The sequence below is a fragment of the Vollenhovia emeryi genome, unplaced genomic scaffold (genome assembly GCF_000949405.1).
Source record: "Vollenhovia emeryi isolate VEMERY1.0 unplaced genomic scaffold, V.emery_V1.0 DF939182.1, whole genome shotgun sequence".
NCBI lineage: Eukaryota > Metazoa > Arthropoda > Insecta > Hymenoptera > Formicidae > Vollenhovia > Vollenhovia emeryi.
The window spans coordinates 1,217,588-1,233,797 of record NW_011967184.1 but is presented as its reverse complement, the minus strand read 5'-3'; the positions used below and the strand labels follow the sequence as shown (position 1 = coordinate 1,233,797).

Here is a 16,210-nt window from a genome sequence, read left to right as displayed (position 1 = left end):
GGGCCAAGTGTGAGTGAATATGTGGAGTGTCCCAGTAATTTTAAGGCTACCGATTTCTAGGGACTCGGATAAACGAATCCAATTTAAACGTCGGTAGAACTTTAGGATTAAACAAGTTTAATAAGTTCTTCGGCATTTTCTTGACCGCATCTGGCACGTTTAATAATACAGAAAATTTATTGCAAAAAGTATTACGTCAGCCAGGGTTTGAACCTGGACTTCCCTACACTCTAGGCGGGCGTCACATGCCTCTTCAGACCCTGGCTGAGGTAATATTTTTGGCAATAAATTTTCTGTATTATTAAAAATGCCAGATATGGTCAAGAAAATACTGAAGCTGTTAATTACTGCTGGCGACTTGAAGAATATTCTTATCAGTTTAATAAGTTCGTTTTTTTATTCTATTTCTGTTTTCAATCTTTTGGCAAATAATTATTTTGATAATTGTAACATATCGCACCTGTAAGGGGGTTCCCCGTCACAATCGAGATCGTCCTCGCTGCCGTCCTCGGTGTTACCATCCGCAGGCGTGTAACTAGGACTGTTACGTCCTGGACTGTCGTGCAGTCCATTTCGCAGTCGGTGCCTCGTGCAGAAATCGGGGGTCGGTGGTAGAACCGAGATCTTCGGTGGCAACGGGGAAAACGGGTCCCTTTGCAACGGAGGCGTAGGACAACCCGACCTGTAATTACACCCTGTTATAATAACCGTTTAACAAAATCAACGGCTATTCTTAGATCCTGTATTTTGCCACTCAAAAAATATTCTCGCCCTCGTTTGCATTACGAATACAAATAGCGTAGAATGGATTGAAAATGAAAGCCTTTCGGGATATGAAGACTTAAAAATCTAACATATTTGAGCATTCAATAAATATTCGAGTACCTGTGACATCTCCGGCAAATGCTGATGGAGCTCGTCGAGTTCTCCCTCATGGACACGTGACTCCCGTTTTTCCGCATCATACTGTTCGATTTCACCGTGCTGAGACTTGCGCTCGACGCGGTGCTCTGTTGCTCCACGTCGGAGTTCGCCGTGGTGATCTCCTCCGTCGCGGTGTCCTGGCTGGTCGACCGGCTATTGCTCTCTCGGGGAGTTCTGGCCGCCAATTCCTCGACTGTCCACTCCTCGAAGGAACCCTCGTGATCCGGAGGAGGGATCTGATGCGAATTGCGCACCCACTGCGCTAGATGATTGTTCTCCCGGGAGTTCTTCAAGATCGTCTCTAGGCTCTCGCCGGACTGAGACTCCTTCTCCTCCTCGTTAGGTTGCCGAGGTTCCCTCGCGATCTGCTATACATAGATCGATTTTGGAATTGTGGAAAAAATTAAGTTCGATGATTTTTCGTTTCTCTTTAATTTAATCTCGTTTGTTCATCTTGTTTGTTTGCGATGTTATGTGGACAATAATTGTTTTCCCAAATATGGTGTGTCAGGATAGTGTTTCGAGCGATGTCACACAACTGTCGGCATTTTTCACTGACCTGCGAACTTTCCATGCATTCTCTAGTCGCGGCGAAATTGTTGCCGGCAACTGGACTCTCTTCGGGACTGTTCTGATCCGACGAGCCCAGGCCACAGCCTGTATTCACATAGATGCTAAAACGCAATGAAAATGGATGCTCATGAATACTACTCGGTCCATCCGCGCGGTTCTCCGCATACACCTCGATTCCCGACAAAATATTCCGCGAGGCGCACACGCGTGCTTGCGCGCCGAGCCCGCCACTCACATTTGCCGTTGAAGAAGATTGTGCCAGACGGCCTTGAGCTCCGCGGAGGGCGCTCGAAAAATGAGAACGCGTCTTCGGGGTCGACTGTGTGGGCTGCAACCGCCGCTGTTTATCGTCTCGGCGTGACCGTTGTCCACGCTGCCGTTCGGGTGTATGGCGACCTGCAGTCGAAACTCCGTCGGTCTCTTTCGCACGGTGAAGCACGCCTCGGCGATGCTGGATAATCGCAAAGGTTCTTCGGTGACGAAGAGCACGCGGTCCCGCGATACCCGCGCGAACACTAGAAGATCAGTCAGCAGCAGTGCCCAGGACGGTTGTGGACGCGCTCGACCTTCAACCTTGGCGAGAGCTCCGCCGAAGAGCCTAAAACGTAGATTCGACTTTTTCATCGTTGAATGTTTTATATGGCGAAAGATGATCGCAAGTCCATCATATGGAAAATGAACTCAATTCCCGCTTTAATTTTACGGAGTCTCGAAAACAAATTTAATAAATCATAATCGCTCTTCATTATGAATTTTTATTTTTTAGGGGAAAAAAGTATGATTCATTTCACTGATAATTGAATTCTGTTTTAAATAGAGTGACGTGTATAACATTGTTCGTGAGACGTTGAAGAAATTACACTTTAACACTCACCATCGTCTTCCCGGCATTGCTAAGGTAAACGGCTTACATCTCGCGAATACTAATCGAGATTCTACTTCCTGTAAACTTAGCAGGGGCCGCCCGGTGTCTCGCGGTGGTTCCATGACACCCGCGTTAGCCGTAGCTTCTCTATAACCCTGGGCCAAGTCCCTCGCTTGTTGGCAATTTCGCGGTGACGCCTGGCCCAGCAATCTCGTCATCTCTCTGAAAGCATGAATTGTCTACGAAAACGGTACGGTTTTCGCTTTTTCGATACTGCACCGAAAATTACTTCATATTTACATGAGGAATTATTCCTGGCAATTGCAGTTTACGCGATTTTAATAGACCATTCAAGGTTTAAACTGAATATAAGGTTTTAAATAAGACGCAAGATTTGCGAGAAAATTACGGCGTTAAAATATTGCTGATCCTAAATCAATAATCCATCAGCGATACTCATCATTAAGTAGAGATACATCTTTATTGTAAGGTCATGCTTGACAATCAAGACTTATTCAAAATATGGTATATTAAAAAAGTTTCAATATGATAATGAGCTCACAAATACCACAATTATAAATTTTACTAATCGGTTGTCTTTCAGTTGAAACACCACTATGATTGCAGCAATACTAAAAAACAAAGAAGTCTTGAATAAAATAAAATGAAAGTAGTACGTCGCGATTGCATTATCTTCGGGACTTTTCAATTCTTTCCTAACAGTAGCTGATACACATAGCTTTATCAAAGATATGTGTGTACCACCGCTTAATTATTAGCCGAGTCTTTGTCTCGTGCCAAATTATGGTTTTCATCAAATAAAACTGATGGAGAGAATTAGAACTCTTGAAGGGCCAACCTGTAATGTTCTAAGGGTAGAAGCAACACCCCGGTGAGATCGGGACGGCGTTTATGCGGCACCGCGGGCTCGCAGACCAGCTTGGCGAAGGCCGTGTTTCGCCTGAGGGCGACCAGCAGGCAGCAGGCACGTTGTAGGCCACTGAGGTATCTTCGGTAGGCAGCTGTGATTTTAGGAACTCTACAGAGATAGCTGTCGACACCGCCGCCTTCGTCCCTGATCTCTTCGGACAGTTTGAGCAGCTCGTCCAAGTTCTGGAAGAGTATCAGATAATCCGCCGCCGACAGGACGTCGCGTCGCTCGCACAGCGGGACCATAAAGCGCGTGTGGCCGCTCTTCAGGACGCCCCAGTACCTAGTCTCACGTACGGTTAACTCTTCTTCGGGTGGCGCGTCAGGCGCCAGGGTTGGAAAGACCTTTGAACGAACCGCAAAAAGATTTTCAACCAGCTTCTTGCCACAGAGAATCTCAAAATAGATGCTTCTTTTGAGATTTGGGTAATTTTTAAGGTTCCTCATTTTGAAGCAAAACTTGTGACTGATATTTATATTTATAGATAGTATACCGTGGTGCGTATTAAAATGACTGCACATAATAAGTGATATTCTTTGATCAATGGTGTACATTATACAGAACGGGCAATAATTAAAAGTACAAAGATAAAAATGTTTGAGCATAATATTAAAGAACATCAAGAATTATTTGACGCCAGCAAATGACTTCACGTGATTAAACTGTTAATCGACCATAACTGGCGATGTGTTTTATAACACAGAAAAGTTATTGCGAAAAATATTACCTCAGCCAGGGTTTGAACCTGGACCACCCCACACGCTAGGCGGGCGTCTCAACCAATTCGACCACCGAGACATATTATTAAAGTACTTGAAATAATTTCGAAGAATATCTGACTTTTAATTTGGCCCTGATTTGACACGAAATGATATTAACAGGCTTTAAGAGCTTTTCTGCGTCGATGTACTTTGCTGCACAATTGAAAAGAATTAATTTTTACAGTGATAATTAAACCAAAGTGATTTGGTGATCAAACTTATAAAAACAGGTGATGGTTTAATATCGTAGGACTAGGGTGGCAGGGATGTAATAAATAAACAGAACGCATGGTTGGAAACAAAACTTGTTGGCAACAAAAAAGAGCAACCTGGTCAAGGTACAAAACATAATAACCGCATCATAACTTAAACGGCATCTCTCACGTGAGAGATGCGCGCGCTATACACTACACGCTCCGCTACAAGTACAAAGAAAGTAAAGAGAAGAAGAAAACAATGTACACAGAGGTGTGTGACGCCCTTCGCACTCTTCTCGTGACGAAAACGAAAAAAAAATAAGCTCTTAACGCACGCTGACGCGTCTAATAAATTCGCATATTCCCGCTATAATGATAGCCCCTCGTACAAATATAAAATTTCTCGACCTAAATACGACTACAATTTAGCATTCGATTTTGGCGCGTTTCTGACTTACAAGTGCCTTCGAAAAGAAGTAGACGAGTAAAACTTTTACAAAGCGGTTGACTATACATCTGCCAGATACCGCGATCTCCATAGTATTAATAGCAATCATAAAAGCGAGTTTGCAGAATTGGATCTTGCAGTGTCGTATCGTTCGAATTCCGTATGAATTATCGACATCTTTCTGATTGTCCGAAATAATAAGATTTACCGCAACGATACTCATGCTAGAAAGGTCTATTATCAGACACGTCTGCAAGTTTATAGTTTCGTAAAGTAGCATTAACACTTAGAGACGACGCAATTCAGCATATTGATAGCAATTAAAAAATATATATATATTTTTCTACAATGTTGAGAATAATTGAAAGAAAATCATATTCCTCCTATAAGATTGTCTTTTCATGTTGCGATTAAACGTTCGACGCATTTCTCTGCCCGAGCGATCATTTTGTTAGAATGGGAGCTTCTTTAATACACTTTCAATCTTCGATTAATTTACGATCTACGTAATTATGGCGAACATAAATTTCATTGACACTAGTAACGGTATTCTCTATGCTAACTGTATTTGTCGGTATCTTGAATCATCAGATAGCATCGCTTGTGAGGTAATAGAGTAATTAACGTGATTTTATATGATTGTTTCGGATCGAAACATGTCTCCTATGGAACACGTTTAAATGATGAGTAATTAAAATTAGTAATCTTCTGAAGAACGAAACTTCAAAGGTGCGAATTGTCAGAAAATTTTGTTAGAAAAGTTCTAACTTTGTTGTTTTCTGTGTTAGAAAAAAAAACGGAGAGACATTGAAGACATGGGAGAATGGGGTGTTTAGCATCTCGAGTCACGCGTCGATCTTTATGTCGCCATCGTTATTTCACGCGACGTTTCTTCGTAGTCAAGATACCGATGAACGTGCAACCATCAATACCGCTACACGAGTAACGTTCACACGAGGACGCCGGTACCGACCTCGGCGGTGAACGTGACCGCGTGCTGGACGTTGGAACCGGCGACGGATGAGTGCTGAAGAGTGGCGTTCACCGAGCTAGGCCTGTGTTGGGCGCCGGACGATTGGGCACCTCCTTTACGATACACCTCCAGCACCAGCTGATTCGTGGCGGCTTGGATGAGGCCTAGAATTTCGTCCCGTGGTCTCGTCACGACGTTCGTCGTCTCCACGAAGACCACGTGATCACCCGGCCGCAAGCCGGAACGTTCCGCCGGGCTTCCCGGGTCCACGCGTTCCACTCGCGGTGGCCTGCCCCACGACAACGAAAATCCCCATGGGATCTGACAGATGAACGATAAAACATTCAGTCAGCAAAGTTAATTAGCGCTAATTGACACTGTGATGTCAGTGGGATAAATATTAAATTATCTTCAAGCACGTTTTTTGCTGATTACACATTAAATGTGGTTGTGCCATAATCCCGTTCGTGTAGAAAGAAAAAGTGTAGTTTGGTGATTTCTCTGCTCAAGTTTTAGTTTAAAGCTGTTGTAAAACACACCTGAGTGACCGAGGTTTGCCTTATCAGTCTTCTCGTGATAGTACAGGGTGTTCTGCCGCCCTTCGCGGTGAAACCCGGGTGCAGGGGCAGACCTGTCAGCGGATCGACCGGTTCTAGCTCCAGATGCCTCAGATACATCAGGTCGCCCGTCCCTGAGTTGTTATTATCTGACTCGCCATCCTTGGATAAGGGCGGCGACACGACGCAGTCTTGAGGTACACCCGCGAAAGGGGTGCTCGTGTTTCGGACGGATCCGGCTTCGAGAGGGTGCCATGTCGCTTCCTGCAAGTCGTTTCTGTTTTAATTCTCTCGATCATGTGAAAGGTTTTCTATTCTAGCTCTGAATTTTATTTGAAAATTTTAGTAAGAGGATGTTAGAAATTTTAAAAAATCGCAATAATTGAAATCGGGCTCTGTTAAATTTTCATTTTAAAAAAAATTGACTTCTCAAGAGAGAGAAAATCGGTAGATCAACAGATTTAAGGTAGCTCTCAAGATTTGGCGAAAAGTCTAAGTTAATTATTGAGACTGCTTCTTTTTTTCAACATAATTAAGACACAAATTTCGTAATGATAATTTACCGGTGATTTCAATCGCAATGTCGGAATATAAAAATCTGCAATATTGCAATGCGTTACGTAATTGAATGTTTGTTCCAAAGCGAATGTATTATATTTAGAATATCATTTCAATGATCCAGTATCAAATAATACTTGTATTCAAAGCGAATAATCCGTTCAACATGGAACAATCATTGATATCACCTATGTACCATTTTAATGTCCAAGCTAGAAAGATTAGATTACACGAAGTGAATTTTAAATGAAACGAGACAACCCCAATTTCTTAAAATTTGTTTAACTATCAGCAAATTTTTTATTAGCCTACTACTGCATAATATATGTATTTGTATCACATTTTCAAAAATTAATACAATGATAGGAATTGAACAATAACCGCAACAATGGAAAACATTTTATCAAACATCTTAAATAACTATTCCAAGTTTCTTCATATACTTATCTTTTGTGAGTTTTCAATGATTTATAGCAAAAAAAAAGAACTTTCCAGACGCCATTACAACATTCAAAGATTAATATCGCAGCAAACTTCAGTAGACGTCTAGACGCATCCGGTGGTGCAATATACTTGAAATAAATCGGCAGCAGACGTCTGAATCGCGAGTCTTTCTAGTGAATACTTAATGCTTCGATATACTTACCTTCCTCCTCCAGGGAAACGTGAGCTTTTTAATAATTTATAGCGGGAAACTTTTCGGAGACACTTTGAAAATTAATATAGCAACAAACTTCAGTAGACATCCAGATATACTTCATGATGTACGATGTACACTCGAAGCGAATCGAGAGCGGATGTCTCTCGATCGAACATCTCCAATACACACTCGAAGTTTCGTGATATTTACCTTATCCTGAGACAGAGGCAGAGGAAGAGTCATGCAGCCCAGCAACTCGCTACGTCTGAAACGGGAGGGAAACACGCATAAATTTCCGTCGTCCGGAATAAGGCCGCAAAATACGTGGACACGCTCGTGTGGGTACACAAGCGCACACGCGTACACTGTGTGCGGGTGTGTGATCTATCCGCGAGAAGCATGATGTATGTACAGCGCGACCGTAATGTCTCGCGCGCTGTATGTGAATAGAGAAGCAAGGAGGGTAAAAGGGAATGAGAAATGCACGTGGTGGACGTGGTGCGCATGTTCCGGGGGAATCGATTCCCCTCCTACCGCGAAAGGGGGAAATCCTCGGATGCCCCCAGAAATTACAATAGTTTAGACATTCGGACGGACCATCGACCGAGAAGACACGCGGGTTCGGAATTGCGTAATTTTCTGCATTGCTAAGAATCCCCCGAATTTCAATCTATTAACCCTTTGGGGCACGGTGGTAACCCACGTTACCACCTCAACTTCTTCACTTTTTGGCCATTTAACTTCTAGTTAACGCATTTAGGTCGGGTTTTTTTTTGCATTTCCTGGATATCTTCTTAGCAATGAAAGAACATAAAAAAAGAGTTGAGCAGTCTTTAATATTTATTGCAAAAGTTTTATAAGTAAACAAATATGAAAAAGAGCAATTTTTTCGGAAAAATTCATTATTGACTAAGTTTTTTAAGATTATTTTCTGAAAACTTTGTACGAAGGGGGTTTTCGGGGTCGCTCATTACGAATCCGATGTCAGATTTTCAAAAATAAAAATGGCGGATGCAAAGTACGTGAATTTTTTAAGTTTTCAAGTTTTTCAGCATTTTCGTTTGATTACGGTATTTAGGGGCTCGTCACGTTCGCATTGTTAGCTCTGGGTATTGCCAAGAATGAGTGAGTTCTAAGAAATGATCAAATTTCAATTTTGCATCCGCCATTTCGCGCGCGCTATTTTTCATATTCTATAAGAAACTTTAACTGGAATTTAGATTCCATGGGTCCTAATAATATCTAAATAATGTTTCTTAGAGCATAGTTGAATTACAGTTGAAAGATGTTATTCTTTTAAGTTTTGAATTCCGCCATCTTGAATCCGCCATTTTAAATTATGAAAATCTGATAACGGATTCGTAATCAGCGACCCCAAAAACCCTTGTATACAAAGCTTCACAAAAAATGGTTCAATAGCAAAATGTATGCTTCAAAGGGTTAAGAAGTGTATCGAAACGCAACACATAGAAGAGCGCGTCTTCTTATGAAAACGTAAGAGGTTGCAGAAACAAGATTTTGCCTAACGACTATAATTTACATCTGTAATATTTGAGAGATATTAAAAATATGCTAATTTTGCACGTAAAGCAACTTAATAAAATGCAAAACTGTCGAGATAAAAAGTTATAATTTCAGTATTTATATAACACCAGCGTGTTCCTGAAAAATCGCCACATATACGAAAAGAATTTAAATTACAAAGGAGCTTGACTCTTGGAAAACAATTGTTATTAAGGAAATATTTTCGCATATAATTCAAGCTAATTCGTGCTCGGCGAGTGAATTGTCTTCGCGAAAACGACGTTTCTTTGGGACGTGATTTTTCCAATATAAGAAATTCTCGGAATAGTTTAAAATTAGGTTGACTGCTTCGATTGGGCAATCCGAAGAATAAACAAGCCAAGGCCGGGGCGGCGAAAGAAAAGGAATCGATCGTCGATCGAATATCGAACGGGAAGGAATGCGTTCTCTTGCACAGCACGCTATACGCGCAAAAATAAACGCAGCAGTGGATGAACGATCGACCTGCGAGTATAAGTAAATAAGCGGATTTATAGCACAGACGCGCGCGAGTAATACAGAAGAGATATGGGGATACGAAGACAGATAAATTCGTTGCTCCACTAACATCAATTCGACGGACTACTTGTGGCTCTCGTGCGGTTCGTGCCTGCTTTACGAATTTCACGGGATTTTCCCACGCCACACTGCCCCGGTGTACCTCGAGAGATCGCTATCTCGTACACGGTACGAGGCATCACGTGCTTGTTGAGCCTCGTAAGTTAACGACGTATCGTTTACGAGGCTTTATCGGAACGAATTAAATCGCGGCTGATTTGCCGACCGTTAATTTACCCCTAGCACTGACTATTACGGAACAAGTGAAACAGCTCGAGCCTTATCGCGGCAACCTGTTTTCCCAACCGCAAACACGTTTCCGAGTTTGTTCTATTTTTCCTTCGCTTTTTATTATGTCCAAAGAATTCATATTGCACGAAAACATTACTTAATATCTTTGTCTTTGTACAATTAAAGATTAGTACGTATAATTTTATAAGATTAAAAATTTGTTAGAAAGTAATTAAGGCAAATATGTATAATTATATAATTCAAGATTGATTCTCGAAATAGATGGTCCATTTCTTTAAAAGACCTCGCGAGAAAATTCACTTTAATTTATCCTTGAAATTCAAATCCATTTTCTCGAATTATTCGAGACGTGGATTAAATCACTTTCATATTCAATTTCTTCGGTCCCTTTTGACGGCTTCCATTAATTAATCGTGCATTAAACATGCCACGAACTGTCTCTCGCGAACGTATTTCCCGAGAAAATCATAATTAATCTTCCCGTAACAAAGCGGAGGCACTTGTGTTAATAAATAAATTTCCAGAGAACGAGACGTCAAATTCGTACGAAACTTTAGCACGGCCTCGCGAGATTTACGGACTTAATCTCGTGTCGGTATCTTCTTGCACCCTAGCATCCGAACCCCTTTCCTCCACTCTTTCCCCCCCTCTCCCCCCCTCTCTCTCTCACGATACCGCATGCTCACCTTGCACGACGATCCCGGTGCCAGACGGCGATGTCTAGGGACGTGGGCCTGTGACCGGTACAGTGACTATTGTACGCCGGACAAGGGAGTATAAGGGTCTCGCGAAACACCGGATTCGGTGTAGCGCGGTGAACTGCGGTTCTCTTGACAACTCCCTCACCGCTGTTGTTCTTCAGGCTCGCTTTGACGTACGCGTGCACCGGTCCTTCGTACGCCCGCCTCAGATCCTTGCACCTTATCACTGCGAGAATGAGAATGCAATCAAATGAAAAAGTATGTATACATGCTTTGTTGTATTGTGTATTGGTCGTTTTAGAAGTTTATTTTATTTTAAGGTGGACTATCGAAAATGTAAGCGACTATGTGAAGGCTCAGATCCTTGCACCTCATCACCGCGAGAATGAGAATGCAATAAGATGAAAAGTATGTATACATGCTTTGCTGTATTGTGTATTAGTCGTTTTAGAAATTTTTTTTATTTTAAGGCGGACTAGCGAAAATGTAAATGACTATATAAAGGCTCACATGGATTTTTGTTTAAAGAAAGTGTCGCTGCAGTCAATATATGAAAATCGAACGATAATGATTACGAAAAGTAATAAGTCTATGTTTATCTAGTTTCAAAAAATAATGATTTTGAAATAATATTTTCTCCCTCTCTCTCTCTCTCTCTCTTAACCGACTAATCCAAAATTATATAAACGCAAAATAGAGTTGCGAGTAATTGCAAATTGTAGGAAAAATAAGAGTTGGATATATTTTTGAACGTAACAGAACATTTCGATTCTTTCAATAACTGAAGGTGAAAGTTGCTGAATGCGCGAGATCGGTGGTTTTATAGTCGTAACTGCCTTAGTAGCTTTTAGAGGTTTCTTTGATTTATGTTCGCACGATACGAAAGAAGGGACTGTCCGATAATGTGATGAAGAGGATCAGTAGGCCGTTACGACCTTTGCCCTACTTCATTTTCGCTTCACCTTCGTATTCCATCCACCCGTCCAGATTTTATCGACGATAGAAGGGAATTGCGAAGGCGAGAGCATAATAAATAAGCAAGTGAATAAGGATATCGAGAATCAAATTTCTTTTAATTCCGTCCGACACTGTCGTCGCCAATTAAGGTCATAATTCATTATAACGGTGTCTGGTTTTTAATTATGACCGTAAAAACAGCAATCTAACAGCCACAGCTATGTTTTGTTTATAAATAAGAACTTTCGGGAAGACCGAAAGGATGTCAAGGATGTTCCTAATAATATGTTGCACTTGAACACGTGCAGCAATAAACTCCGTAGTACGTCGAGGATATTTTGCTGGGTAATTTGTCGTGACTACTGTTTCGCAATTGTTAAACAGTTACAGCTCTTATCATTGCTGTTTTCGTGAATTTACGCCGTAATGCAGCAGCGATAACGAAGTAGTTTCCAATTTGCTCGCTTATTTAGAATAATAAAAGTATGTTGTTGTTTCATTATAAATGTAGATGTTACATCTAGTTTGGCACGTTAATTTAATAATTATCGGGTAACTACTTCACATTTGTTTTATTTTATTTTGAAATCTTCAGGACGTAAAACCGTTTAATAATATACGCGTACATTCTACGTTTCATTCTCGATAAAAAGATAAACGATTCCGTTTTCAACATTTATTTTATTATTTGTAGTAATTTCGCATTTTTTTTATCTATGCAAATTGTATACAGAGGCAATAATTTATCGGCTAAATTTTGTCATTAGAACGTTAGAAAAGTGTCTTTTTCTACTTTAATCACTAATCGTTAGATTTAACGTGTAATAGATTGCCTATTGTAAACACGATTGCTCTAAAGCATTTAAACCAACGCCAAGCCTCGAACTAAACTGTCGCGAAAGAAAGCGCAATATTGCGCTCGAATGGAGTGTGTTCGCTCATTTGTACATTGTGGCAAGTTTTGTATTGTGCGACGGCACTGCGGACCGGAGGGATCCCGGAGAATCGACGCTCCGGGCTCGCTCTTACGGCCGACTGTACCGCGGCACTCACTACTTGCACCCGAGGACGTCTGACCGATGCGGCATTCGCCACTAGCTCCATCCGTGCCGAGGATTCGCACCGTGCGATCTACTTTTCGGCGATTACCACGCACCGCGGCATCGTGCGTTCGAGTGATCTCAAACGTCTCGATAACGGATCGACGTGTAAGATTAATTAGGCGAAAAACAGGACACGCACATACGCACACGCACACACCACTGTTCGTTACTAGAAATAATTTTCCCTTCTTTTTTTTCTCTCTCAAATGAATACGTCTTCCTTGCTGAAGCAGATATATCCGTGGAAGAGATGTTTACACCGAAAAGTAGCGCAGCACGAGCAAACGAGGTTTCCGGGGGTAAACGGCGTCGACGTTGTGCACTGATTCACCCTGTCGACTCACCGTCGTACACACGAAAACTAAATGGGGATTTCTGGGTGACGGGGGATGACGAGGGAAGCGCGCCACGATGCCACGGGAAGCGAGAGTCCCGCGGGACCAATCGAAGGCGATTAACCGATTCTACGAGACGATCGCCGAGACGCGTCAGCAAGCGGCGCATCGACCGAATGCGACGCGTCTCGCTGTAAACGCGAGACGGAGAGGACGGCTGGCTAGGCGAATCGGCGGGACGGATCTTCTCATTGAGGACGAGAAAAGATCGCGGCTGTTTACGCAAAGGCAAACGTAACGATGATCGATGTCGACGGGCTTACTAACCGGAATTGAGTCGCCGGGAGAGTCTGTGGGTTACTGGCACAGTGTTATGCCGAGTGCGGGGTGCCGAGCGCCCTCGAAGCGCCTCCTCTCGCTACACGCAACTGGCGCATGTCTCGTGGCGGCGAAATTTCAGGGGTGTGCGAGGGCAGCAGGCTACCCCACGGATAAACTTAAGTTTCGGGACTAAAGCCCGTATCAGACTACGGATTGGGATTAGATTGAAATTTAACCAATCACAGTAAAGTTTACTAATCTCAAGTTCAGTAACTTTTACTCTGATTGGTCAAATTTCAATCTAATCCCAATCCCAATCCGTAGTCTGATACGGGCTTAACGTGTGCTCGTCTTTAAGAAAGAAGGGTGGGAAATGTTATTTTTTCGAGGAACACGAAAGAACGTCGCGACAAAAAATATCGCGTCGTCCAGCAGTAACACTATTTAAACTATTTCTGGGTGAACATTGCACAAAATTGCTAGCTCCGTTTGTTCACCGCTTCGTTAAAAATACCTCGATATCAATTTAGCATCGCTGAATTTATGCCCCGTTATCCAATACCACGAGATAAATTGAAAATATTTTATCTACGAACCTAGTATCTTTGATAATCCCTTGGGAGATCGTGGCGGATTTATTCGCGCTCTCCCTTATGTTTTGTCGCAATTAATATGTATAAAACAAGTATAAACTCACCTCGGACGTGTATATGCTCCGCCACGAGGGAGCACTCGATTTCGATCGATCCGCGACAATTGGATCTCATCGGCAATTCGCCCTCGGGACTGAACTTCAAACATCTTCTGACAGTCGCGACCAAGGGGACCTCCGGTGTTGTCGACACAGAAGTGACGAATGATTTCGAGCTATGCAGATCATCCATCATGGACGACTTGGGGCTGTCAAGATCCCAGGAACTGGTCTTCCGGCTAATATCGTCCTCCTTACGATCTTCAACATCGTAGAAGGACATTTTCGTGGCCGGCACGTGCTTCTCGTCCAAGGTCGAATCCAGATCCGTCTCCAACACGAGCTTCTTCACGTTCGGATTGATGGCTTCGACTAACGTGATCTGATTCTCCTTTATCGAAGGACTACACGTCCTCTTGGCTCGTTTGCCGTCCACCGCTTTGTCGCCGTCCTTTCGCGGACGTTTCCGACGAATGCCACGTTGCCTCTTCAACGTGAACTCGCCATCGAGGTCGTTTAGAGGCGACGTAAAAGCCCAGGACACCGGTGAAGGGTCCTCCAGGAGTTGACTGACCGACGATATGGAGCTGTCGTTGCGCGCCGGTGACTCTTCTACTATCTCCGCGATAGTCTCATACGTATGATCCGTTGTCTGTGAATCCGGCCGTTTTTCGCACGACGCCTCCAGAATCTTGTTCCTTTCCTCGGCATCGCCCAGGAGAATTTCCGCTACGGTCTTGCTTCCGAAATTCACCTCCTGCTCCCTGCACATCGTAGACGATTTTTAATATGGAGAATGAATTTTTTTATAACGCACGTAATTTCCCAAATCTTTAGCATCGCGATTGTCTTTCGTGCAAGGTGAACTTGCTTCAGTCAACATTAACAAAAAAAGAACAACGATCAAGAATCAACCACTCCTTCTCTTCGCTTACTACATCAACGTTATTCGAGTTGCTCTTTAATTATTGTCATCTTACCTGTGAAGCACTTCCGTGACAGTGTTGTCCATATTCTCGTATTTCGGCAAGTCCTGATCTATGGTGAGACTCGACAATTTTCCGACGAGCGGTGTTTGCCCTTGGGCTGCCTTTGGCTTGAAGGGACTGATCGCTTGAGCGAGCTTAGTGTGATACGGTGTCCGACATCGCGCATGAATTTTCGTGATCTTTGCCAGCTTCGGTAAGTACGGCGTTCTCGCCGACCGTGTCTTCTGCTCGGCGTTCTGGGAATAAACTTTGGTCTTCGGGATACCCAGGGGCATCGCACCCGCCTCCATCACGTCTTCGGGGCTGGTCGCCATCGAGATCTGCTGGAAGAAGTCGGAAACGTGCGACTGCAGATTCGCTCGCGCCTCGTTGACGACATTCTGCGGCAGCTCGTTGTCGCTCTGAAAGTTCTTGGCGCGATTGTTCATGAAGAGCGCGGGATCCGTCGGTAGGGTCAGGGCGGTGGAGCACTTGCTCCCTGGCGGATAATACGTGAGCGGTCCGATATCAGTGTCCACTCGCGGTGTACTTTGATAGAAGCTCTCGGACACTGGAGAATTCTCAGCCTCCTGTGACACGGACTGGCGTTTACTCGACCTCAAATGTGGCTTCGTCGCCTGCAAAACGCATCGGGGAATTTTTTTTAATTAACACTTGCCTCAAAAGAGAAACTAACGCTACATTAGTCGGAGAAGAATTGGAAAGTTTTGTTACAGCCATTAATATTGTACTACTGCATTTCTCGAAGCGTTATATTGCGACAATATTTATTACATTGTGATATCATAAAAGAAACGGAAGGCTGAACTTACTGTTACCTGAAAATACGTCCTCAAGTCAGTTCCGCTACTCCTACACCGTCTCCTCCGAGCCGGCGTTGTTCTGGATGTGTTTGACGCATTCTGAGTGGATACCTGCCTGGTTCGGCAGCTAGCAGAAGTTGGTGGTGTGTTGGACAAGTCTCGGAAAGGTCGGCGGGGTGGCTTGTTCAGGGTAGGCGGACCGTGGGGCGTCGAACTGGTTGTCGACAATGATCTCGAAACTGTCCACTTCAGCATCTCTAGGTGCTAAACGAGAAGAGAGATGGAAATGATGGCAAATTTTAAAAATAATTGTTAATAGGTGAAAATCTCTCGAGAAACTTGGAAATAGACGTAGCAATTGATATCGTGTCTCGTAATTACGTAACTTATATCTTAAACAAATTCGTTGAACTTGTTACAATTAGTAAAGAGAAAGCGTCAGGCGTAATTAACTCCCTAGGTTGTTACGTGTGAGTTATCTTTCTTTGAATTCTAATACATGTCAAGTGT

General features: G+C 43.1%; 1 protein-coding gene across 2 annotated transcripts in view; it reads right to left on the bottom strand.

Annotated features, from left to right (window-relative positions):
- Window positions 1–15,992, bottom strand: part of LOC105562932 — a 19,307-nt gene extending 3,315 nt beyond the window's left edge. Inside the window, exons 1-13 of one of the 2 annotated variants that reach the window (XM_012014124.1) lie at window positions 15,716–15,992; window positions 14,889–15,514; window positions 13,915–14,672; window positions 10,487–10,727; window positions 7,638–7,692; window positions 6,212–6,493; window positions 5,673–5,993; window positions 3,222–3,637; window positions 2,372–2,584; window positions 1,733–2,095; window positions 1,484–1,598; window positions 886–1,289; window positions 461–682 (exon numbers count right to left, since the gene is read on the bottom strand). In XM_012014124.1, coding sequence (XP_011869514.1) covers window positions 461–682; window positions 886–1,289; window positions 1,484–1,598; window positions 1,733–2,095; window positions 2,372–2,584; window positions 3,222–3,637; window positions 5,673–5,993; window positions 6,212–6,493; window positions 7,638–7,692; window positions 10,487–10,727; window positions 13,915–14,672; window positions 14,889–15,514; window positions 15,716–15,955 — 4,256 coding nt within the window. In that variant the 5' untranslated portion in view covers window positions 15,956–15,992. Of the gene's footprint in view, window positions 1–460; window positions 1,290–1,483; window positions 1,599–1,732; window positions 2,096–2,371; window positions 2,585–3,221; window positions 3,638–5,672; window positions 5,994–6,211; window positions 6,494–7,637; window positions 7,693–10,486; window positions 10,728–13,914; window positions 14,673–14,888; window positions 15,515–15,709 lie in introns of those variants that run through there. The other variant, XM_012014123.1, reaches the window with a different exon arrangement.
- Between the last annotated feature and the right edge of the window lie 218 nt (window positions 15,993–16,210).